Source organism: Cuculus canorus, chromosome 20, assembly GCF_017976375.1.
Source record: "Cuculus canorus isolate bCucCan1 chromosome 20, bCucCan1.pri, whole genome shotgun sequence".
In the NCBI taxonomy this organism is placed as follows: domain Eukaryota; kingdom Metazoa; phylum Chordata; class Aves; order Cuculiformes; family Cuculidae; genus Cuculus; species Cuculus canorus.
This window is the reverse complement of record NC_071420.1, coordinates 1,523,615-1,549,938: the sequence shown is the minus strand read 5'-3', so window position 1 is coordinate 1,549,938 and position 26,324 is coordinate 1,523,615. Positions and strand designations below refer to the sequence as shown.

The following is a 26,324-nucleotide window of genomic DNA, read 5'->3' as shown; positions in this document are numbered from 1 at the left end:
AAAATCCTGTTATTCCACACACACCTTAATGTTAAGCTCTTCTCCATGCAGAGTTTCTGGCAATTTGCTCTAGTTTTAGCTGAATTTTTCTTGCAAGTCAAATAAGACTGCAAAGCAATAAACTGTGCAACATGCCGTCGACTAAGTCAAAGCTCAAAAAGGCCTCACTGTGCAACCACGTACCTAGGGAAGCATATACTGTCTGCCATAATTTTTAGAATATCTCTCTTTTTGGTTTTTGTGCATGTTAAAGCTGTCACCTCCAAGCAAAACAGGAGAAATGATCAGACCACGCTTCATTCGTGTGGTAAAGGAAGATCTCATTCAAGTAATGACTCATTTTTACTTAGAGCCATCGACTTTCAAAGGATGTTCTGGAAAAAACACAAAGCATACTGAAAACTTGATTTCTACAAATGTCTAAAATGCCTCTTAGAATTTACCTTGCTCTGCCAACCACCACTGTCTGCGCCCAGGGCTGCATGATCTCCAGGAACGAGCCATTGTCAAAGAAACCACTTAGCCATTGTCCTTTTTGACCTAAAGGGAAGGGTGAAAAACAGAAATATCAGAGGAGGGAGGGGAGAAAGGAAAGACAAAATGAAAGAGGCAACTGAAACTTGCTTAAAATGCTAACCAGAGAACTTGGCACAGTCTTTTTATTTATTTATTTTTAAACAGATTATAATACAAAGGAACATTAGACAGCTGAGCATTTGTCTGCCTTCAGCCATCATGTCTTATTTCATTTGCTAGTCTGCATAAAGACAGTCATTTATCAGCAAAAGCATAATTTATTGTTAAACGATGGGGTTCGGATAGCAGAGGGACTTTGTGTGTTTTTAAATAAATAACTCTTGTTTTTTTCAAGATACTACAAGCATTTGTCAAAAGGCAGGGAAGTCATTAAAGACGTTTTTCAAAATGTCTGTTTCTACTTTAAAACTTACTTCACATTTTCCTTTTGATTCTGCTGAAGAAATTCAGGATCTAAATATAAAAATTTCTTCAATTTTTAAAACCAGACCACACACCTGAGCACGTTTCACATGTTCCTCTAGAAAACCCGATACTAAGTACTTTGATACTGAAAGCCTACTTGCTTGGTAGAAGACAGGCTGAGAGAGTTGGGCTTGTTCAACCTGGAGAAGAGAAGGCTCCAAGGAGATCTTATAGCAATCTTCCAGTACCCGAAGGGGCTACAAGAAAGCTGGAGAGGGGCTGTTCACAAAGGCTTGTGGGGACAGGATGATGGGAACGGGTATAAACTGGAGAGGGGCAGATTTAGACTGGGCATAAGGAGGAATTTCTTTACCATGAGAGTGCTGAGGCACTGGCCCAGGTTGCCCAGGGAAGCGGTGGCTGCCCCATCCCTGGAGGGGTTCAAGGCCAGGTTGGATGGGGCCTTGGGCAGCCTGATCTAGTCCAATATTTCAGCTTGGACCCTACTCCAGAGAACAGGGAAGGACATCACAAAGAGCTTTCATTTGGGCTGATTGCTGATGATGGACAGGGGAGTGAGAAGGTTTGCAGATGTCTCTGCAGTCTTCCAGACTGTATAAGTTGTATATCTCGAAGTCCAGGCATGGAGACCCTCTATCCATTCAGACAATTACAGAAATCTGGGGGCAACTGCTTTCCACTGGGGCTTCATGAAGCTCTGAAAAGAAACCCCCTAAAGCCCGAAACCCAAATCCCTCCCAGCTTTACCCCTTGGCACACAGCTTCTGCAGAATGCTTTAATCTGAACAAGCACCTCTGCTTCTGCAAACCCAAGTCCAAAACCAATTAAAAGTGGAGATCCAAGCAAGCTAACCTCTGCTGACTTAAACAGGATGGAGAGTGTTTTATCAAGACCAAACTTGTAATTACTGTGTTCTACATTCCTTGCCTCTGTGGCCCCACTGTAAAATGTGACCATCCATTTCAAAATTATCTCTTTATCGTGAGCCCAAAGCCGATCCTTTAGATTCTGGCCTCGTGTTGGGCGTCAGTTTGAAGAATATCACAGCAATATCTCCTCTAATAAATGGCTTTAACTTTTCACCTAGGAGATATCTGCTTTAACTTATCACAGGGAATCATCTGCTTTCCTTAACGCTTCCACTAAATTAAAATCTGAAGTCACTCGATTTGGAAGCCAATGTTAGCTGCACTCAGACAGCTGGATGAATTACTTGAGAGATGATGAAAAAATATTATCCAAAACCAGAAAACTTAGTTTATCACAGATCTCATTTTAGCCCCCCAAACTCATTAATAACAGTTTGTCATAACATAATGGTCACCCAGTTTGCAGCTTGTATGTACACAAGCTTCACAACCCCAAAAATGTGTGTGTGGGTTCAGTGGTTTGCAGTGTTTCCACATAATTATTTGCCAAGATCTGCAGGAGTTAATCCTTCAGTGTAAAGACTTTTGTACACGTACTTTCCTCTAAATCATAAAAAATAACTCTACAAAAGTAACTAATAATTGTAAGTGTCCTCAAGCACTCAGAATTTACAAGCTATTTTGATATATTTAAATTGTTTAGAACTAATTATTTTATAAGCTGTGAAATATGTTTGGATTACAGACACAAAGCCTTGACAAGCAGTCTTGAAACAAGATGCATTATTGTGTTTCCTGGCCCCAAAGATGTACATACTTGGATTTGGGCGTCCAGCCAGCATCCAGCGAGGGTCATAGGGAGTCTTGGTAGGAACAAACTCTATGGTTCTGTCTATAGGATCCTTCACTTTGAGGATAGGAACAGGGCTGTATACGCTCTAAGGGAAAAAGAAAAATATTGAAGGAAGTGATTCTCCTGCATGGCTTTGCACCAAACACCAACTCTACGGGACCTGGTCGCAGTCCTCTCTCCCCAACACTGCACAACCCTTTGACCGATGGGATGTTGTGGCAAGAGCCCAAAGAAACTTCCAAGGTGCTCCACACACTGTCTCAAATCCTCCTTTGGCATCACACAGCATATATTGTACTTCATTTGCTCTTGAACTTCAGGCACAGCCGGCATTAGCGAGGGCCTGCAATTTAATTTCTGAAAGGTGATCAGGCCACCTGACTCATTCCATGCACTCCTTCCTGAAGGAAGGTGACCTGCGTTTTCTTGTTGCCGCCTTCCTGGCTGCAGAGCAGCTTACACATATACATCAACTACAAATTACCAACTCAGAGAGGAACTCTTAGACTCTCCTAGGTAAGAGACAATCCAGTGCTTACACAAAACCCTGCCACCCAGCGTACCGAGGGAACAGAGCAGGGCAGTGATGTGGAGGTATCCAAGGCAGCGCCAGGCTGCCCTGCAACCCAAGAACTACTTTGTGCACTTCAAAGTAACGGCCCTGATCATGAGCCTAGAACACTTTTCTAGGCTGCATGCAAACAGAAAACCCCCACGGATCCAGCCCCCCACCCCCCAAAACCCTGTGAACAAAGCCAATAGGTGATGGCACTTGCACTGCGGCAGGGCCAGGCATTACCTTTGGCATGTAGGAAAGCCACTGCAGAATAGTGTAGACTCCTTCAAAATCATCACACACCGTGCTGTGCGTCACTCCGTTGTTGTGCATTATCTGGATCCCACCCAGCTGGTTGTTGGAGGTATAAACTTCCCGTCCAAGCACCTTTTGAAGGGAAAACAGGAAAACCATCAGAGGATGGGATGTGACAAGGAGGTATTGGCTGAGCAGACGCATACAAGCCCATCTCTGCTCCAAGACACGATCCCCCTCCTCTCCCCACAGACATCCCAAGGCCTGTGTGCAGCTGAGATCTTGTGAATAGTGATCACCAAGAGGAATGACACAAACAGGGAAACTGAGGCAAAGGGCAGTTACAGACTTGCCCTTGCCAAGCAGCGATGGAGGTGATCCATGAACAAGTCTCCTGGGCGCTGACCCAAGCTCTGCTCACTAATTCAAAACTGCTCTAAGACGACTGGTAGGGTGGACCCATTTAAACCTTTAACTGGGGAGAAAGCAAACACCGTGCACAAAGACAGACAGAGCAAAGACAAAGCCCCACCAGCTCCTTGGAGAGACTAGGAAGAATAAGACTCTTGAGTGCTGGGCTTCCAATATTCCTGCACGGCTCCATCTCTAATCTCAGCCCAGGCACCACAGCTCTTTTCTCATTCTCCTGCTGTCTCTTTCCATTTGCCCTCTCACTGACTGATACACTGATCTCTCGGTCACTCGGCTTTCTGCTCCACTGAGTCCATATTACTAATAACACCTCTGCCACGGCCAGTTTACCTCATGAAGGCAGGAGCACATCATTACAAAATAAACTCATAACTTTGACATTCTAGCAAATACATGCCGTTTGTTATTTTTATGGGTTGAGTCTTTCTAACAGACAGAGGGCATTACATACCTGCTTCATTTAGATCTTAAAAACCCCCTCAAACACACATAAACAACCTGCCCTCCCCCACCAAACGAGCAGCACAGCTCGTTTTAGGGAGAAGGGCTACACCGAGAGAGGAGCAGCCTGGAGCCCAAGGCAACCCGGTCCTTGAAGAAGAGATGCTTGGGGCTGACTTCATCCCCATCCCGACACCCTATAATGAGTGCTCAGCACATAACTCCTCTCACCCAGAGTACAGAGGAACATTTCTCAGGATTTGACCTTTTGGAGCTGAAAGTAAGAAGGTGCTGAAGGGATATGCAAATAGAAAATCTTGATCTGGTTATAAAACTACGCTGGACCAATTAGCTCTCTTCCCACACATCCCCCAGTTAATCACAGCTGGGGTCAGGGAGCCGCCGTGTCCATCTAAAGAGCTGTCAAACCAGCAAGGCATAACACCACCACTTGTGATCTCCAAATTTATTTTCCTTCGGAGGAGAAAAGGCCTGGTGGCCTGGCATTTCACAAAACTCAACACCTACACGCACAGAACTCCCTGTGAGATAGATGTCAAGGCTTACATACAGAAGAAACCAAGGCACAGAAGTTACACCACAAGCCCCAAAATGTAGAAGTCACCTTAAGCACTGTGGTTTTGCACAGAGATGGTCCCGAATCTCCCTTCTGAGATCAAACACCTTCATCTTCCTCTAACAAAATCAGTGCCAGGAAAAGCCATGGCAGAAAAGACAGCAACAGAGATTTAGGTTCAAGGAAATGAAAAGCACAGGCCTGCAGATGCCAGGCAGAAGCCTAGCTAAATGCCTTCCACAGAGGAAAATAAAAATAAAAAGGATTTAAACTCCCCATCTATGAACTAATGCAAACGTATGTACATGCAAAATGGGCCTCTGCTTCCGCTTATCTAGAGACACTGTAGACAGCTCAGGTTTACCACCGCTGACAGGCAATGAAAACAGTCTAATATACCGCCTGCTCTCGCCCTTAAATCCCTTTTTGGAGATCAAGATAAATATGCAGTTCCTTCTCCCGAGTGCTCCAGACATTTCAGTGAAGTGGCAGAGCATTGTGAGGGGCTGTGCAAATGAAATCCCTCCGTAATACTGAGCGAGTGTAGTATTTACTTGTCAGTGTTTGTCAGCAGAGGCAACGTAGTCCCAAGCCGCTTTTAAAAGTTGTACCGATGAGCGCTCGCTGCCTTCATTTGTGTGACATATATGTCCACACATGTGCTCCTGTGCCAGCGCTGAGTGCTGCGGGAGGGATGCGTCACACGGGCTCACGCAAGCTCCATATCAGAGCCTGACCTAAGCACAGTCCAAACACAAAGCAAACTGCTCCCCTCCCTGGTGCAGAAACCGTGCAGCCAAGGGGTTAAAGAGGCTGTCGCCAGGGGTGCTGCTAGGCCGGGTGCTGGTTCCCTAATGGGCTTCTACACGTGGGCTCTGCTGTCTCCTCAGGAAGGAAGAGATGCCACCAACGTGCTTCACACCTAGAGCTGCAGACTGCCTTGGGCGGCAGAGGTTAAAGGCAGCGAAGGGCCAGCCAGCTTAGAGACAACAGGGCTTGAGAAAAAAATGAATGCAATAGCCCATCCATTCAGCTCTGCTAACCACCTCGTCTCTGACCTCAGAGGACTACATTTTTAAAGGCTGACAAGTAATTCAATCTCCAATTAACAATCTTAAATGGTGCAATGCATATTGCCGTGTAAATGTTTCTGCAAGAAAATATCCAAGGGTGAAACAGAATACATCTGCTGGAGAAGTCCAAACCCAACGCTTCTGCAATTAAAGGACTCTGATGTTCCTCGGTAAGACACGTGGTCAGCAGAGGCATGAGTGGATGTTGAAGTGTAGCTAAATCAGTTAGACAAGTAATGCTCGAATCAAACTTGTGGGAGAAAAGACTGCACAGGATTAAATCCTGAATTTGATATGAGCAGAATCTGCCAAAAGGGTAAACTTCAAACCTTCAGGGTTTAGGTCTGTCAGGAAGGCAAAACAGAGTCACGTAAGCAGGAGGTTAAGAAGTGGAAGCAGCTTTAGCCCAAGGCTTAGAGAAGGCATCTGTTTAACAGCCCAACACGTGCATGGAAGGGTTAAGTTTGTGAAGCAGGTCCTTCCTAGCAGAAAGGTTACTGGCACTCCAGGGAACAAAGGAGCAGCTCCCAGAGTCAGCTGCCACAGACCAGAGATCAAGAAAGGTCCAGAAAGAGGGATAGGAAAGAACAGGGTTCAAGATTTTAAAGCTGAGATACACAACAAACACACCTGAATCCTGGTAATATTTGACCTCTGATCTTGCGTTTAATCTGATGGCAAAACCAGTCAAAAACCAGCAGCCATGAACAACAAAGCACCAGACAGCAAGCTTCTGGCACCAGAAAATTTGCTTTAAATCAGAATTCTTTCCAGCCCATGGAAGCCAGAAAACCTAGAAACCAGGTTTCTGTCCACCTGGCATTTGACAGGCTACCAGTGAGGAAGCTACTGCGTGTGACTCGCCCCACGGAGAGGTCCCAAACTGTCCCCTTCTGAGGTGTCCAATAAGGACCCCTCACTGCTGTTGCTGCTGCTTTCCTACACATTATCCCAGTTCCTTTGCATTTCGGATATACTCTCCCCTTTCCAGTTCAACAGCAGCCACTGTGACATTTGAGTGAGGTGTAGCAAGCGCTGGAAGGTGCCAGCAAACGGGTCTGCTCCCCCTTGTACCAGCAGCCCTTCCCTCGCCTCCCCACCAAGCGCAAACATTAGCCATAACCAACAAAGCAGGACTGCCGCCACCTACTCCTTGTGTGTTTGATGGCGAACAGTCTCCCAGTCACTGGGGACCCAGGTGGGATTTAGACGAGCCACTCAGCCTCCCCTTCCTTTGCTCTTGAAGACTCAAGTGTACAGAAAGCAGGGCAATTAACAGGCTACACGGGACGAAATGCTTCCTCACGCCCCTATCTCAACAATACAAGGACATCAGTGTCGGAGGGCAATGCCAGGTCTAGAACTGCGTGTGTTAAAGCTCAGCCCATGACTGCAAGAACACACGCTATTTTCCAGAGAATGCAACCTTTGATATCCACATGCCTACAAAACACATGGGCGGTATTGTCAACTCTTACTTCATTTGCCCCTGCAGAAGCCCCTCTCCCTACCGTAAAGGGAAACCACATTTCTTTTTACTTCAGCGGATCTTCTGCAAACTACAAAGGAGAGCCAGAATTCTAGCAGTCTTTTCAGCCTTTAAAAGACCGTCCTCAACAGGTCTGTAGTTGTGTCATATGCATATTAATCATTTTCTAGCACTCAGGCCCTGAGGACCAGCTGCTTTCTCTGTGCTCCTTTTCAGCAACGGAGCCGCTAGTTAGTTGAGACATTCACTGCGAAGCTGGTTTGGCTGCAAACTTGATTGGCTCATATGTTCCATCAAAGATGAAAGATCTGAAAAAATGACAGCAGAGGGCTTGAATGGGAATCATTATGTAACATAAGTGCTGTTACTATTCAGAGCATATCATGTATTTATATCAAATATAAGTGCCAGATTTTTATCTGAATAATTTCAATAATTGCAATTCCCATCCCACAATTTATATTATCTGCCAGAAACCTGAAGCAGAAAAGGCACACACACGTACTATAAATAGCCTATTTTTCATAAACAGGCAGAAATGATCAGAATGAATGTCTCATCAGAAAATACAATGTAGGAACTTAAAACCTGACTGCTATTATGTGCAGTCAAGCCTCAACAGATCTTACAGTGTTCATTTCTACCACTCAGCTCTTCCCCACACATATCGTGTCATTAGAGGGCAAAACAGCGGCACCACTGAGGAGGAGAACCAAGCCGAAGTAGGATGCCAGCACGAGCCATGCTCTTGAACAGATCCATTTCCGAGTCCTCAGCCCATCTCTGCGGCGGTGTGAGCACAGACCTCCCCTCTGCCTGGAGACAGACTGTGCTTCTTGCATTTCTAATCTATGAATGCGTGCAGTTCCCGCACTTTTAATTTACGAGCGTTCGGTGGGAGACCCTTCTGACTTGGGAACATATTGGCTCGGTCTAATGCTTGGAGATTATTAAAGTCAGAGCTATACTCCACTATCAAGTCTACAGATCTTTTATTTAGAAGATATGGTGCTCTAAATGCACAAAGAGCTCCCTGTCACCTTCACATTAAAGCCCCTAGTGCCTGGTAAATGGAATTATATAGCTGTCATCTCCTTTCCCCAAAGTTTTAAGAGTACAATGGGCTCATTTTTTCCCACTCCATCCCAGCTTCAGAACTAAGAGACCTACTTTGTATTGATTTAAAGTCTCAGAAATAAATAAACCTGCTTCACCAATGTGATTCACAAGAAATTCATGATACACTATTGCATGATATATTTCAGGCTGTGGCTCCAGCTCTTTTTTTCCTTTGGTGAGTGATGGGGGAGGTGGGAGGTAGGGGGAGGTGGGGGGAAGCTGACAGCCTGATGGTTATTGGAGATGGCTACTGACTGCAAATCCAGAAGCAGCTCTTGCTGGTGGAGTCTTTTTCTTTAATTTGGTGAGATCAGAGGGGAAAGGGCGAAAAGCAATTGCACTTCACCTCGGAGGCAGCAGGGGAAGACGTATCCAGATGGACACTGCCACTGCCGCTGGCCTTCCTACACTATCTTCTGCCTGAAGACTCCAAAGCACCTTACCAAACCAAGAGGAGCAGGGCTCCATGGGGATCAGATACAGAAGAGGCAACCCCTCTGTCTCCAGATGGCGACATAAATGTTATCGGGAGGAAACAGTTGTTCTATCCTACATTAATTTATGGAGATTTTTGAAAACTTCTGGATTCCAACAGGAAAATTGTGCAATCTTGAGATCTGAACAAATATCAGACAGGGTCAAGATGTTTGTTTCTGACTTCTGAAATATTTGTCGTAGATATTAGAGACATGAATTTGGAAATAAAAGGCAGATTGGAGGGGGAAAAACTTTTCATTGGACAACAAAAATTCCAAATGACAAATTCATCAAAACTGATACTTTTTTCCCCAAGGAGTTCCAGTTTCAGTGAACTGGCATTTCCAAATGAAAAATGCCTTGTCAAAAAACTCCTGCCGAGCTCTCCTTTTGTGGTGTAGGGAGACTGCATGTTTTGCTCAAGGTCACTCCATCAGTCAGCAGTAAATCAAAAGGACTCAACATACTTTGCAAACTAAAATTACAGCCTCCTATTCTGCATGGTGCAAACACTCATAAATCCCATCTGTCTCGGTTAAGGGTTCCCTAATCTAGACACCAGCCCTATAAACAATGTTAATGATTGTCTCCATGATAATTCAAGATCTTGTGTTGGTCATTCCCTTGGTCACCTTCTGAATCCCAACAGAACCCTCTCATTTAGAGCCCATCCAAGGGGACCGGCCGGAGGAAATGATTCCACCAGGGCAGGGAAACTTTGTTCACTTTGCAGCGTGGGTTTAGACTTAATCAGGAGATATGTGACAGCTCTCCAAGGCCGTTCCTGGAGTTCCCACTCATGTGTCCAGAATGGCAGATCATTTCTCCACAATTCCCTGCAGAAAAGACCCCCAGGCCGGTCACCCTGCTATCTTAAGTGACACCCCAAGAGCGGGGTGCTCAGGACCAGTTATTCCTGCACATGCTTGAGAAGTGCCGCCTTCTGTTCAGCTTTAGTGGAACAACAGGTACCAGAGTTAATGCTCCAGTAACAACATGCCCTGCAGGATCACCAGAAACTGGGACACAATCCTGGTTACGTGCAGTATATATAGGGTCTAGAATATATAGGAGTTTCCCTGCAATGTATAGGAAGAGATTTAGACAGGCAGAATATGGGTCACTACGCCAACTCCTCTTTAGCAGCGATAAATACACACGCAGCCCCCACAGCACAGGTACCATCCACACAGATAAACTGATCAAGGTCCATATTAAAAATGATAGAAGGAGGGAGGAAAAAAAGTCAACAGAAATCTATTAGACTTTCTTCCCTAAGCAAACATAAAGGGACTGATAATGCAATGCCTGGGACGTAAATTGTCTCTAATGGGAACAATACACAAATATAGCCACTTAAAGAAAGGCAATTAAAAATAAAATGTAGAAATGGAGGTTGGTGTTTGTTTATTTGCACTCATCTGAAGTCCAGGCATCCATCCTGCTTACATTCATTTCTCTACACAGAGCAAAGACCTTTATGTTACCAGGACTGCCACCAACCACACTCCCAGCAGTCAATGCCCTCACTGGCCTTAAAAGAAATAAATTCTGCTCTCTTCGTCTTGCCAAATATTGCTAACCTGAGACCAACTCTTAAACCAGCTCTGCTCTGCATTCCCAAACTAGACGGGCTTTGTTAGGGTGTGAGGATTGGTGCCCTATGCCAAGGAGACCTCCAACAGCACCGATGTCCTGCAGCAGTTCTGAGAGAGTTGCAGAAACCAACCCGCACCCACGACACCACCCTTGCTCTCCCCACATCATCTGCCATAGCCAGGCAAGGCACAGCAGAGCGGCCCCTCCTGCTTCCTGAGCCAAGAGCGGGGTAACCTTGGTGAGATCCACGAGAGGAACCGACTGACGGTTAATGCTGTTGAAGTGTCAATTTCTGTTTGACATTTCCTAGCCCCTCTTTGATTAGCATTCTCAAACACTCTGCGCCCATACGTATCTTCCTAATAGTCATGCAGTGCCACTACAGAAAGATTCATATCATGCATTAATAATTATAATGCTTCTTTGAATGACAGGGATGGCACTTGCTGTTCTAACTCACATGATTGCTCTCACATGATTGCTTTGATTTAATCCCAAGACTGGAGTCATCTTGAGTAGATACTGAGCTATCCCTGCCTTGAATCTCAAAAAAAGAGCTTTCCGCATTCTCTATTTTACAGTAAAACCCCCAAACAGCATCTGTGTCACCAGGCTTTTATTTATTTTTCCAGATTGTGAAACTGAGGGGTAAATATTGCTGCTTGTGGTACTGAAGACCAATCACTCACACAGATGGACTGACAGACTATGTGAGCTTCCCACTTCTCACCCCAGAGGTCACCCAGTGAGCCTCACACCTGGCCCAGCAGCCTCTTAGGTGGGCCCAGCACCTCTGCCCATCCCTCCCAAGTCCTGACCTGTTGTTCCACACTGTTATTCCATGGCACCCAGCAAGTTCTGCAGGTTCCCCCAGCCTTGATCTCCAACCACCAGGTCAGAGCCAGGCTGCTTTAGCACCAAGATCAAATGGTATCCCAACAAGTCACAAAGACAATCAGAGAGTGGTAGCACCTCTCATAGGAGGCCACACTTGGAAAGTTGAGCTTGTGCATCCTGGAGATGAGAAGGCTCCAGGATGACCTCTGAGCAGCTTCCAGTACTGAAAGCAGCTCCAGAAAAGCTGGGGAGGGGCTCTTGATCAGTGAGTGCAGGGACAGGACAAGGAGGAACGGGTTTAAGCTGAAAAAAGAAGGGTTCAGACTAGATAATTATGAAGAAATGTTTTCCTGTGAGGCTGGGGAGGCCCTGGTCAGGTGGCCCAGAGAGGTCGTGGCTGCCCCATCCCTGGACGTGTTCAAGGCCAGGTTGTACAGGCCTTGAGCAACCTGATCCAGTGGGAGGTGTCCCTTCCCATTGCAGGGGGATTGGAACTGGATGATCTTGAAGGTCTCTTTCAATCCAAATCGCTCTGTGATTCTGTGATAAGCAGGGAGGTGCATCTACGTGTCAGTCAGAAGTCACTGAAGAGCAACCAACATCAGAGAGCCATGTTGGCTGAACTGCCTCAAAGAAACCTTATTTCAACTGAGCAACTTACAGCCAGGGGTAGCCACCATCCCAGCGAGCTGCTTTCAAGGTAGATCCTCTGCCTGCCGTGCGGATCATCCCACAGTTCCACTCCAATCCTCCCCCAGATCTACACCAATGAAACCATAAATATCCTCAAGAGCAGCCACATTGCTCTGAGTTCTGGCTGCGACACTCGGTACAACTGAGGACTCTATTTAAAATACAAGGATATTCTCTTCTGGCCTTGTGCAAAGGAGTTGCTGGGTTTTAAATGCAGATTGTCAAAAGGATCTTTGCAACAATTATGGTCTGTTGTATCAACAAGTCCTCGGGGACCCATCCACAGTCACGGGATTGACACATTCCCTGCACTATCTTGACACTGGATGGCACGTATCATGTTAACGTCTTCACCATGCCCGAGCAGCGTCTGCACTAATGAAAGATGTACGCAGGAAAGGTCACTGGACAGTTGCTGGACAAGGCTTACAAGTTTCCTGGATATTTACATATTGCATTAGCAAGCCACCAGGTTTTCACTAATCAGTTCATCTCACAAACATCCTTCTCAACACTGTTCTTCAAAAGTCTTTTCTTCTCCTAAAAAGCACCAATTCCAAGTGCCAGAAATAGTGCATTCCTAATCTGGTAAACAGGTTCCTGAGCTCTTTTAGGTCTAGAATAGGTTAGACAAGCAGACACATTGCTTAAATCAAGATAATTTCAAAGGTAAAAACTTCCACAGTAAGAAATCCTGAGGATGGGTTTACCTACCCTGCCAAGGCACCGGCAGGTACTTATCTGATGAGCTCAAAACCCATTGCAAATACAAATACTGAGGTTTCAAGACCAAGCTGCCAGCAGGCACTGCCATTATACCTGTTCTGATAAACAAGGCCAGACCACAAGCAGCAGGCAGTTGGCTGCAGGCGGGGAAATGAAGCCCAGAATTCTAGTTTTTGAACCTTGCTTTGAACATTTCCTATCTCAGCGGTTTCTGACTCTTCATCCTCACTGCCTCTTCCCCCACATGGACATATCCTCCTGGCAGGTGGTATTTGTCCAGTTCACGCTTGGATGTTCTTCACAAACCCTAAGGACGAGCACACCAGAGGACAGGTCTGATGCTCATTCAGGCTGGCCAAGCCTGGAGAGTTTAGTGGAAAATAAAGCTAAACAGGAGAGAGGAAACAGAACAGCCTGGTGGTTAGATGCCTCCCTTCACCAGAAGAAGGGATGACCACTTTGTATGTCCTACTGGGAAGTGCAATGTGTGCGACAGTTCTTCAACATGACTCAGAAAATTAACTGTTTGAGATACCAGGCTGAACATCTCTGTAACAAACCGAAGTTAGTGGCGGTTCCTGAAAACCTCTGATAAATCTGGTTTCCCTTAGCAAAAGCCTAGAACTTGTATCTGGAGGGAAAACGTGATTGAAAGCCACTATTTGCTTACATCTCAAAGACAGGATTTCTTTTAAACACAAAGGATGAAGAGGAGCAAACTAAAAATAGGTCAGCAACAGACTTCAGAACATCCTTGTGAGGGCTGAAATGAAATTTAGTCCTGGAAGCTTGAACCTTATAAGCAATGCATAAACTGGGAGTGCTGGGCTCTTCAGCCTTGCTTCTATTAAAAAGAAAACCAACAGAAACTAACCTGTTAGTGCTTGGCAGCAGCATGTCACCCACCTCATATGAAATAGCTTTGTGTTTAGCTTATGACGAGGAAAGGGAGTTGAGGGAGGTGGAGGATGGTACAGGGGTGGAAAAAGGGGGAGGCAAAGAAAGTTAAAAAAAAATAAAAATCTCTGCCTCAGCAAAAGTTTTCATTAAAATTTTAGACAAATGATCTCTGTGTCCTTCTCCCATGCTGCCTGGGGCTCCATGCTATTTCTATGCAAATAACAACCTCGTGGTTTATATCTTATTATTTCCACCGGAGCTGCGGCGACATGACCCGAGACGTGTGTGAGGTAGACAGCAAAAGAGAGAGAGGGAGAGAAAGAGAGGGAGAGGGAGGGAGAGAGATGGAGTGGCTGCTTGCTGAAGTGTGAAAAAATATTGTCAGGAGTGAGCGGCAAGAACAAAAAAAAAAAATTGCAGGGATAACGTGTTTATTTCAGCCCCTCTCCCCATGTGAACCAGCACCTTTTAAAATTCATTGGGCATCAGGCGATCATGCACAATCCATCTGCTTTCACTTTATCATTTGCATTTCATGCCTCCTGGCTTTTGATGTGCTGATACTTTGATGCAGTCAGGAGACGCGCATTATCATTATTTCAATTTTCAGGGGGGTCAGCGGGCTCGGCACAGGCGCGCGCACACACTCGCAGGAGAGGAATGAAATGTCATTTCCACCTCTCCACCCCCTGCTGAAATGCAACGGTGAAGACAAAAGGGGTACAGATGAAACGCAGCCCTGGTGCCCCACACGCACAGCGCTGTCCCCACCACAGAGCATCACACCTTTCCCCCAGGTCTCTCCCTCGCCTGTGAGTCTGGACTATGAACAAAGACAGCTTCATCGGGAGCAGAGGGAAACCTCGCACAGCTCTTGTGCAGTTCCTTCGTCACCCCGACAGGCAACGGGGCTCAGAGAATCCTTAAACCTGCCCGCTATCAGGTGTCTCACACAATATGCCTCTCTACTTACAAAGCAGTGACACGGACGCAGTGAACAGGCAGCCTGTGATTAGTCAGCCTCTAGAACCAAACATTAGCTTCAGCCAAAAACCATATTGACCTTGAGCTCATCGTCTAAGTTATAGGTTATCATCTGGTTTTGGCAGCTGGACCTTTCCCTCTACACCTAAACCCGCAGGCTAGTTTTACATAATGATAATGAACGAGACCAGCAACAGATCTGCTGGCACATAATGTTTGTCGCAGTCCCCCTCTGCTCCCTCTGTAAATTAAGAAGAATTCAGTATTTCACAGGAAAAAAATAACATTAAAAAAACAAACAACTTTACAGAAAAACCTTTCCTGCTCTCTGAAAGCCTCACTGTTTCCATTGCTGCGGAAACATGTTTTGCACTGCACATTCTCTTCTTGCAGAGAGAAGACATTTTGAAGATGTGTGTGCAGACAAGACTCAGTGTAAGCTTTGTACAGCATCCCCTGTGAAGACAGAAACTAGAAATCGCCATTGGAAAAAATTGTCCCAGATCTCTGACACTCAGTTGGGAAAAGCTAAAGGAATACGTGCATGCAACTGTGCTAGAAAACATTCAGCTCCAAGAGGCATGCAAGGTAACGGTTCCTGTGTGCTTGTTTTTGTTTCAGTCATGATCTTTCCTCAAGCCCCTGGACTGGTGACCTTCTAATTCCCCCAAAAGAAGGCATCGGCTTTGCTGCGCAGGGCCCTCCTCACCATCTACGCTAAAGGAACAAACAGCAGCAAGGCTCACTCGCTCCACAGAGAAAGAACGACATTAGGTGTTCACCACGAGACCCTCCTGGAGTGCCATTCATGCAAACAGAAGAGAACACATCTGATATCGTGCCCAAACGGCCTCTGCGCTCCTTCAAGGGAAGATGTTGCCTAACTGGACCCTGGCTGAGAGTGACCTGACTTCTAGAAAAGAGAAGATTCAAACTGCCTACATTTGAGAGACAAGTACTTAATTTACAGAGAAGAACAGAGAGACCGAGGACAAGTCTGAAGTAGATACTGTTGCCATGGCAGGAAGATGGAAATGCATTAGCATTCTCTATTGGCTTCAGACCCTCCTTAAGACTCAACTGGACTGAGCGTGGTCATTTCAGGCCAGCATCAGGCATCATTCCAGCACTTCAACATACTTCTGAGACACAGCTAGAGCTGGATCTAACCAAGAAGCTCTGAGCAGAACTGCAGCAACTGGAAAAATCATAGAATGGTTTGAGTTGGAAGGGACCTTAAAGAAGGGACCCAGTTTCAACCACCCTGCCATGGGCAGGGACACCTCCCACTAGCTCCGGCTGCTCAAGGCCCCATCCAACCTGTGTGATGTAATGAAGATCATCACATCACACAACATCCATGAGTGGGTGGGGATTCCCAGTCTGCACTGTTCAAGAACAGGTAGACCTACTGTTGGGTCTGGGCCTGTCTTACTGGGAAAGCTGGATAGGATGCAATAGGTTCCTCTTTGCCTGACCTTCTGGTCCAGTGCCTACATAAAAATACATGCCTTTCCAACAAGGCAGGGAGGAGAGAATTATGGGATGGGATTATTCTACCCACAAATTCTTGGGATGGGATGTCGCCCCCAGAAAGCATCTCCTTATGCCTACACCTGCTGACAGATGACAGGTGCTTTACTATAACCAAACCCTTAATTTTTAAGTGCCTAAAACTTAGTGAGATTAATCTGGTCCTATAAAAACAAACATTCATCCTCGGGGTAGAGAGCGCAGTTAAACCTGGAAAGAAGAGAGCAGAAGAGGAGGACTAAACAGTCTGGCCCTGCCATCTGGGAAACTCTGCAGGGCCCTGATCCCCAACAAATGACAGCTGGAACCAGGCAACTTACTCCACTTCAGCAAGCACTAAACTGACTCAATTTCTTTCTAAAGGACGGATCTTCAAATGCCTCTTTTCCTTCCATTGATGCAGGTGTGTGTGATGTGTGTAAGAGATCTAACTCAGGGTGCTGTATCCTAGAGTTGACAGGATCAATGCTTCATTCTCTGCACGGCCCCCTTTATTCAGGGGAATAATTCAACGAGAGACTATTTTCCTTTTATCTCCCATTGTCAGGCAGGCACTCCTTGAAACACAGCTTGCGATGAAGCACAACCACCCCAGGTGCTGGAGAGTGCCTGAGAACAAAGCTGCACAATGGGGAAGGGCACTCGCGCCCGCACAATCCTAACTCCCACGTAAACAAAGCCCTCGGTGAGAGGGACAAGAGTGGAGTCGGCTGTGAGCCATGTCTGCTACAGACAAGAAGCTGGAGGCTGTGATATTAATAGGCTTGGAGCAGCAAGGGAGAAAAAAACGCCTCTGGTGGGGAAAAAAAAAATGAAGAGCCACTTTAGTAGTGAAAGCAGTAAGTTTCCTTACAGCCTGAGTTATTTCCTCTTGCCCCTACAACTGAGATTTCCAGCAGGTCTCACCCCTGGAAAATCACCGTCCATACACTCTTTCTCAGGCTTCAGAGCTCCCCAGCGTTAATGCAATGCTGAAAGTTGAGGGCTGAAAGATGAGAGTGATTCTGGCCCACGTATTTTGAAACACGGTCTTCCAGACACCGGAAAGAGCCCCATTTCCTCTATCACAGTACACAGTGGGTGGCAGAAGATGCTGCCCTTTCAGTGGGCTTCTCCACTTCTGTTATTTAGTCAATGCATATAACCTATGCGAGAAGCTGCTTCTCCATCTTCCCCTTCACCTGGTTCATGCTCAAGCCCTTAAATCTGCAGTTCTGCACAGGTCCCCTGCCAACCACCAGCCAGGACGCCGGGAACAGTGCCTCTGGCTGCCAATACAATGTTCTTGTCAAGAAAAACAGATGCCTGGGAGGACTGCTTTCTGACCAGAGAGAAAAAAAGACTGCAAAGGCAGGGAAGTCTCATAGCTGCTGCCCTGTGTCAGCTCTCCTCCTTGATCGAGAGGAGCCTGAGAATGGAGAAAGCGAAAGGAATCAAGCGCAATGACAGGTGCAGCAGTGGCAGCTCCTGAGCCTCTGGCAGAACTCACAGGAACACCAACTCAATTCACACAGCTCTGAAGACTGAAATGCAAAGACTTACTTTGTTGAGGGCTCCACAGCCAGTCAGGATTATATGAGAGTTCTCGACCTGGATAGTCCTCTGGCCTAGCCGAACAAGATAAGCCCCAATTCCAATTGCCCGACATGTAACCTTAAATAAAAAGAGAAAAAAAAGAAATCACATTGATTTCTGTCTTACCACACAGCCAAAACCTATCGATTTAAACATCTAGATAAAGCTAGGCGTGTTTGTATTACAAGGCTATAAAATCTACTCTCACTGCAAACTCCAGAATCTTATGTTTTTGTACAACACGGTACCTGAACATATGTGTATTTTACCTTAAAAAAAGAGAAACTGTAACTTTTACAGACTGAGCAAACACAAAGCCAAATTAAAAGTGTTTTAAACTTAGTCTGAAAGGGACCCAGTCCTGTAACAGTGCCAGCAGCATTGCTCAAAGCCCACAGGAGCCAATTTACATCAACCAGAAGTCTGATCCCAGCTGCACCTTCTGGATTTCACTCTATGATTTCTAGCTGAAACAGACAATACCACTTGAAGGACAGAAAGCAGTGGGGGATTACCAAGTTGATGGTGATAATACTGTCATAGGCTAAAGATGATTCTCCAGCAATCATGCCAGATCCTCTGAGGTTCTCTGTTCCAAGTCCATCTTCCTTTCCGATAATATCTGTTATCTTATACCTGAGGGAGACACAGACAGCCTGAGTCACAAGGTCCAGTGATTTGCTGAATCAGTTTGCTACGAAGAAAATGAAAAGCAACTAAATATCATTAAAGCTCCGATGAGTAATGTGCATAAAACCTGGCCAGGACCTGTCCATGGGCTCATTCTGCAGCCTCGCTGAATGCCACAGAACAGTCCTACACAGAGCAGCCACAGCAGCGCTGCAAGATGAAATGCCAAGGGAGAGGAAAGCCCGTGAAAAGCGTTCCTCTGTCACATTCCCTGCTCTGACCACACACAGCTACTGCTTGGTACATATCTGGATCCCAACGAATGCCCTAGCTGAAGACAAAAATGTGACATGCATCACCTTGTACATCCAAGGCTGAACAGAAAGCTTTTATTTCTGACCTGTGTGTGCTTACCTGGACTCTCCATTGTCCTCCACGTGTTCACAGTGAACTGAGTTCAAAGCACTGACTTTCTTATAGTCTTGAGGAGTCAGGTACAAGTACTTGTAACCCTGCAGGGAAAAGCAGTTCTTTCATCTCATTCCCACCTGTAGTCCCTTCCTGATTCCCAATAAATTCTTCCAAACAGAAAGTTTCAGAGGAGCAGAATTTAATTCCAGACAGCAGCAACATGGGAGCTCCAGCTGAGGTTGGTGAAAGCTACAGATGTTTTCAGCATTTAGCACTAACTCATTCTGGATGCCAATCCTGCTGCCCAAGAGATCCAATACCAAGGAGAACTTCAGACCTAACAGTCTGGCAAATATTCACCTCACCTCTTTTAAAGAGGTAGTGTATAAATAAGATTCTTTGGTGAGCTGCTGCAGAATTACACCTCTGACCTTGTGCCTCCTTACCTTGTATGGGTCATCTGGGTCTTCCCAAGCTACATGGAACATGTGCCGAATCTCCTCAGCCAAACCAATCCTGGCTCCACTGTTGGCAGCCACATAGATACGAGGGATGCCATGTGTTCGAGCAAGCTCTGAAGCTCTCAGGAACAGCATGTCCTCTTGAGGCCCAAAAGAACCTATTCGGTATGTAATGTCATTGCCAATGACAATGATATCACGGCCTTCTGGATACTCGGGGGTCTTGAGAGTCATCTTCCAGGCCACCATCCCGATCTGCAATCAAAGAGCAGAGAACAACTAAAACTAAATTTATATCTTCAAGACGTGAAAGAGAGGAATCACTCAGGGGTCATTTCATTTTGGTGTAATGCACATTGTCTGTTTTCTTTGGGGACGCAGATAGCAGCAGCTCTGACATGCACTGCCAGCACAGAGCACAGCTGGCAGGACTTGATCCTTTCCACACTCGCTGGAGCAGATCCTCCATCGCTCTCTTCCCACTCAAGACACTAATACTGGCCCTCCCTCGCCCCATTCAGGGATTTGTCACAGGTCCAAAACACATTCTGCAAACATCCTTCTCACAGGGTGCTGCATTCATTCCGTGTGCCAGTTCTCCCGGGGTGAGGATGGATGTGCTGCTGTACAGGACTCCTGACCATCTGCTGAGGCTACCCAGACATCACCCCAGAAACTCATCACACAGTTTGTCCCTCACTCTGCCCTCATTTTAATAATCCTTTTATTTCATAACCGTCTCAATTATTTCCCTGTTTTTCCTTTCACTCCTTTAGCTCTTCCCTTTTTCCTCCCCAAACACTGCAGCAGTTTCTTTCCAAGCCTGCCTAGATAAGTAATGCTTTTGGCTGCATATTTTTCTTTTTAAAATCACCGGATGATCTCTTCTGGCCCATCTTATGGAGATCAGCAACATCTGTACCCTGCGTCTCCCATCTCTCAGCTGCCACGTAGCGCTGCGCTAGGGAGTTGGCCATCCTGGAATGCCATTAACAGATGGAAATAGCAGCGTCCCTTGAAAGCCACATGCATCACCCAGTCTCCGCTTGCCCAAGGATCATAAGCTCTGAGTACACATTCCTCAAGCCGATTGCACATCCTCTGCAATCAAGAGGGTTGAAACTCTCATTGTGGAGACTCTGAATTCTGAACATGATGAACTAAAGCGGGAGGGGGAGAGGAGAAAACAGCAGATAGATATGTGCCATTTAATCCAAATCAAAATGGCACAATACACCGTTGAGATCCAATCAGCATCTGCAATAAGATATGCCAGAACAGGCTCATTAAAAAAAATAAAAAGGCAGAGGAATTAATCAAAGGGTCATTGGAAGTAAAGCAGGCAGCAATCCAAAAATATTACAACTGCCTACTGGCAGATCCTTGCCTCATACCTCCCCGTTAGAGCCGAGATTGCAAGTTAACAGAATGATGGTGTTTCAGTTCACCTTCTCCGTGGTCTCAGTTTCACCCACTGCTATTTTGACTGATGTGTCATAAGGGATTAATTTGTTTGCCTCTGAATATTTGCAGATTTACAGTCACATCTTAGCATCCAAACGCAGTGTTTGGAAGAGAGACTGCAATAGGTGCAAAGACAGGAGCATAAATCCCTAAAAGTCTGTGGGATGCTTTGCTAAAATACCAGTATTGCAAAACTAAAGGTGGAATTTGCAATGCTGAAAACCAGGTGGAGGCAGCTGCAGGTCAGGCACAGAGACCAAAAGTGCGTGCAGAGACACAGACTGGTTGTCACACAGACAACCAGTCCAGAGTCTGGAAGAGCAACCCAATTCACCCCAAACCTACACAGCCAGAGGCATTCCTTGTCCTTCTGCTCTTCTAATATTGGGCTTTCATAGCAGAAAAAGGAATAATAAAGGCAAAAAAAGGGGAAGAAAAGTAAGCTTTGTCCTCCTAGCCTGATCGCTGCAGAAAAAGAGATGCCAGAGATGGACGTTGTCTCTCTGTTCTAACTCTCAACTGTGGGCAAGCTTGCAATTAGGAACGGCAGGTTAAAAAAGGCTGCAAATCTGAAGTTAAAGGCTTCAAGATGAGTCTCTAAAAAGTAAGGAATGTCCATCTTCACCCTGCCACCTACTGCAGCCCAGTTCTTTACCATATTTTCCAGGCTTATTTTTTCCTGCCATAAATGAAATCCTTAAGTGGGCGCTTACCAAATCTTTCCAATATCACCTCAGAAACCTGTTCTCGCTATTGACAGGAACCCACAGGGAAGACAGGATAATATTCCCTTTAAAACTGCACTGCAAACTTCTTCCAAAACACCACATAAATAATACTAATTTACAAGTTTGTACCTACGCAGACATTTCCTCGCGGCTGTGCTTATGCCATCAGCCAGGACCACACCAGGAAGCTCCCAGCACCATCGGCTGAACACAAGCCACACGAGCAACAGCAGAAATGCTCAGGCTTTACATTTGCTAAATACATGTCACCACAGTAAACTGCGAGATAGAAACACATGAAGACACTGCCAGAAACCTACACAATAATCACAACAGAGTGGAAGTGAAATCCTAGCACCCTCATGAATTAACAATTGCTCCAGGGCGTAGGACCTGGTGACCAAGCTCAGTCAGTACCCAGGACTGGTCCCACATGCTGTCTCACCTAAGGTGTAAGAGATTTTCCCCACCTTCATCCGCCTGATGATTTTTTAGAGTGCAGAAAACAGGCAATTTAAGAGTATTTCCTATTTAGAAAATCCAGATTGTAACAGAAATGTTGGAACAGTTCCCTGATCCAAGATCACATAGCCTATACAGAAATAAAATCCCCTTTGCTAATGCTCACCAGAATAAGAGAACTACCGAGCCAGGACACAGCAAACATGAACTCCTGAACGTAGCTTACAGCCGATACAGAGCAACCATATGCAGTTCAAGAAAAGAAAAACTCAAGTGCATCGCTTTATTGACTTGCATGTCTTTGCCTCCCCAATACACGGCATGTTTTCTGCCATTTAGCCAGCATTAAAAACCACACGGCAAAACTGAGGGTTTTTTCCCTACAAACAATGCAGATTCTGTTTAAATTTATGGGTGGTGGATGACGGCTTTCTATTTCAGGAGGAAAAAAAAAAAAGATTAGATTTTTAAGTTAAGGGCAGCATGCCAAACAAATGGAGAGTTCACAGGTTAATTAGGCAGGCTGAGCTAATCACCTAAGAGCACTGTCGGAACAATAATGGGTGATGGTAGGCGGCAGTGGCTTCAAAATGGGCTCTTTTTAAGAGCCAGTGCAGTTTGGAAGTGTTTCTCCTGCCACAGCTCTATTCCCAGCACACTCGGGAATGAAGGAGAGAGAGAGGAAAAAATAAAAGCAGGAACAGTCTTATTTAGCTGTTTTTATGTTGGCAAAATGATTTGTGCCACAGTATTTCCATAAGAAGTGGGACCATTATTCTTCTGTAGGAACACATTTGGTTTGAAAAGTATCACTGGACAGAACGTGGAAATCAAACCAGATGAATTATTCACAACCTCCGATCAGAAGTGATCATTATTTCTGATGTTCCAAACTGTGATTAGGATTCAGTGCTCAGATGTCATTTGCTCCTTGAATAGCACCAGCAATGCAGAATTGCATGACACACATATATTACATACAAGTTTTAGACATATAATTTTATACACACCTTCTTCCGCTGGATCTCTGCCTTAATGCAACCATTAGCAGATAGCAAAAACATGATATTAACTAACATTCGTTTTCATGGTGCTCATAAATGCCATTAGATTGACACACAGTGTCAACACTAATCATGGCCTAAAATTAACACCAAAATTGACTTTAACATTAATTGCGCTATCGATGTGAACAGTAATACACACACTGATGCAGTTACAAATTGACTGCTAGTGGCAGCCGGAGCTGTTGACAACAGGCTCCGAGGGGAATGGAGAAGAAACCAATGTCAGTCCCTCCTGAACGCAGAACAGGCTCCAAATGAAGGGGAGTCAACATGGATGGCGTCTGGGCTTCAGGCAGAGAGAGCTCTGAAGCCTCTTCCTAGCTGGATCTGTAATTCCTGGAGAATCATAGCTGACATAAAATCTGATGTAAATGAGAACAGCTTATTATTTGACAGCATCTATGCTTGGGTCATGCCAATTGCATTGTTTATTCAACTTCTCTAACAACAAGGACGATGCTTGAGCCCAGGTACGTTATACCATGCTTCTTTTTACTCAATTACATCCAAATTTGGAAACCTGAATGTAGGTCTTGATATCTCTAAGTAGGACAATTGAACCTACAGAACCCTGACAGCAATTCTTTCTTGTTCTCTTTCTGGTGCATCTGTGTCATATATAAGTTTTATGTGTAAAAAATATGAGACATGAATACATGACTATGTCGGTATTTTTTACGTAGAAAAGTCACAGTAAGAAAGGAAATGCAACAGTTGTAGTGTCCAGCATGTGAGCACTGGAAACACCGGAGCTAAACATTACTGAAAGCACAGTTCTCCCCACTGTGCACACGTGTTCTGGTACTGTTAAATCAAGGAAGGCGTGTTTTATTCCCATTCACAACCTCTATCTTCCCCAGAGGTAAAGTGCTGCCTCCAGGTGCTGAACCACTGCTGCACAGCCACGAAGAAGGTGTGTTTATAGAAAGGAATAAAGACATCCCCAGAAATTTAATTTGATGCAGATGTAGCAATTTTGGAATTTCATCATTCAAATCTAATGCCCAGAACTTCAGATCTAAAGGAGAGACTCTCTGCACTTATGCTGTGACCAAAAGCTGTAAAATTTTTATCTTCAGCATGAACCAACTCCTAGAAAAAGGACACAATGTACGCGGCTCACTAGAGGCATTCGGACTTAATGCCTTGACAAGGGTGGAGTGCCAAAACCCAGGATTCCTTCATTCTCCTCTTGGCTCTGAAAAAGGTGTCATTTAGCGATCAGAGCAGTGGTCACAGGCAGCACAGCCAAGCACACATTGGCACGGTTCTCCTGAGCAGCACGCAGCCAAGTAGATGAGAGATGGGAAGAAATGGTTCCAGGATGAGACATGGCAAAGGCTTGCTCAGAAAAAGGCATCGCGCGGTACAGGAATTGAAAGGCTGGCTGAATTCGTAGGGTCTTGGTTCATTGTGCTACACCAAAAGGTACTCCGATGGCAAGCCAGGAATCAAACCAGCAAAAGGTGAAAGCAGATAGACACACAGAGCACCAAAAAGCTAAAACCACCCCATTAAATACAGAGTAAAAGGAGGTTTTACTGCATTTGCATCTGTATTGCGAGGTGTGAAGGCTGCAGAGTCTCTGGGGACAGCGAAAGGCATCGCGCTGAACCCAAAACAAATTCTTTAGAAAATTTAAGTTTCGGCTCCAAGCCCACAAAATCAACTTTGAGCAACACTGCTGGCTTTCTCACCAGAACAAAAGCATTTTTGATGAAGCTTTCCAAACTAAACAATAAACAACTTCTCCCTAGGCAGAGTGCAAGGCTAGAAAACTTCAGCTGAAACAGTTTACATCTGGTGAAGTTACTGACAGATAAAAGATCTGTCACAGAGAGTGACAGACAATCTTCATTAGGAGCTTTCTCGTAGGCAAGAACTTAGTCGAGAGGACCCATAACTTGTTCAAACATACATGTCAAAATACAGAATAAAACTTCGTGCTGCCATTTACAACTCTGATCTAAAAATGTTCATATTTGAGGATTTTAAAACCCTTCAACAAATTTGAAGCACTAGTTGGTGTTTGAATAAGACATGATTTGGGCAGTCACTGCTTTCAGTGTCCTCTGGAAGCCTCCCCTGTGATGTGTAGGGTATCTTCTGCCCAAGAATTTTATATTCATAAGGCATTAACAAATATCACAAAGACTTATTAATGGTGTCCTTTAAAATGTAAACAGTTGCTAAAAGTCAGGATTACAGGAAAAGTAACAATTAAGCTTCTGTATTTGTTTGCTAGCATTATGACCACAACTGATTATATAGATATATAAAAATCTATTAAATTAATTTTCTTATAGCCTTCCAAAAATTAATCTTAATTAAATTACTATGATAAACACTAACTTAAAAGCATATGTTAGAGACTCACAACCTATAGTTCTGTAAGGAAAGCCTTTTCAAAGCTTGAACTTCTAGTATCACTATAGCATGTGTGTCTTTTTATAAACCAGGCTCCTGGAGATACTGCATCTACTGTGAGAAAGAGCACACTAAAGAATCTGATCTGCACGAATATTAACCCATCACACAATTCAAGGTGTCACAGAGTACTCCTGCTTAACTGTACAGCCACTGCTCAGGGAAGGTGATGCTCCATACACAGTGGGACATGCACCCATCCCAGCTCTAACAGACTTCAAGAGATTCTGCATCTCGCCCTCCTGTCCTTACGCCTGCTACTCTGAAAGCTAAATTAAAAGACCTTGGCATGAGAAAAAAAATCAGCTTTTAGTGATGCTAGAGGGACTCTCTTTTAATTTATGTTACATTCCACTTGTCACAAGACATCACACCTTTTACTAAAAATAAAGCTCTCCAGTCAGCGACAAAAACATGCTCCGTCCTGATCCCCACCCCCACATCTCACTGTGACCTCCGAGCATCTCACTGATAGGGGCTAAAATTGTCCTGCCCAAGGAGGAACACCCTCTGAAACGCAGCACGTGTGGTTCAGATGAGGAGACACCGCTTGCTGTGCATAAACAGTTCTTCAGCTTTCCTGTTATTTGAACCCATTGCTGCTACCCTCGGGTCAGGATTGCTCCCAAACTCATCAAGAACAATGGTTGGGAAACACAAAGGAAAACAACTATTTTTACAGTAATCTCTGGGAAAAAGAGTGGTGGGGATGGGGGAGAAGA

General features: G+C 45.1%; 1 protein-coding gene across 2 annotated transcripts in view; it reads right to left on the bottom strand.

Moving 5' to 3' along the window:
* The window catches only part of ACACA (acetyl-CoA carboxylase alpha), a 128,090-nt gene that overhangs the window by 27,836 nt on the left and 73,930 nt on the right, over positions 1–26,324 (bottom strand). For both annotated transcript variants that reach the window (XM_054085069.1, XM_054085070.1), the window contains 7 exons: positions 19,440–19,709; positions 18,997–19,094; positions 18,468–18,588; positions 17,920–18,030; positions 3,486–3,629; positions 2,651–2,771; positions 444–540 (listed from right to left, as the gene is read on the bottom strand). In XM_054085069.1, coding sequence (XP_053941044.1) covers positions 444–540; positions 2,651–2,771; positions 3,486–3,629; positions 17,920–18,030; positions 18,468–18,588; positions 18,997–19,094; positions 19,440–19,709 — 962 coding nt within the window. The remainder of the gene's footprint in view (positions 1–443; positions 541–2,650; positions 2,772–3,485; positions 3,630–17,919; positions 18,031–18,467; positions 18,589–18,996; positions 19,095–19,439; positions 19,710–26,324) is intronic.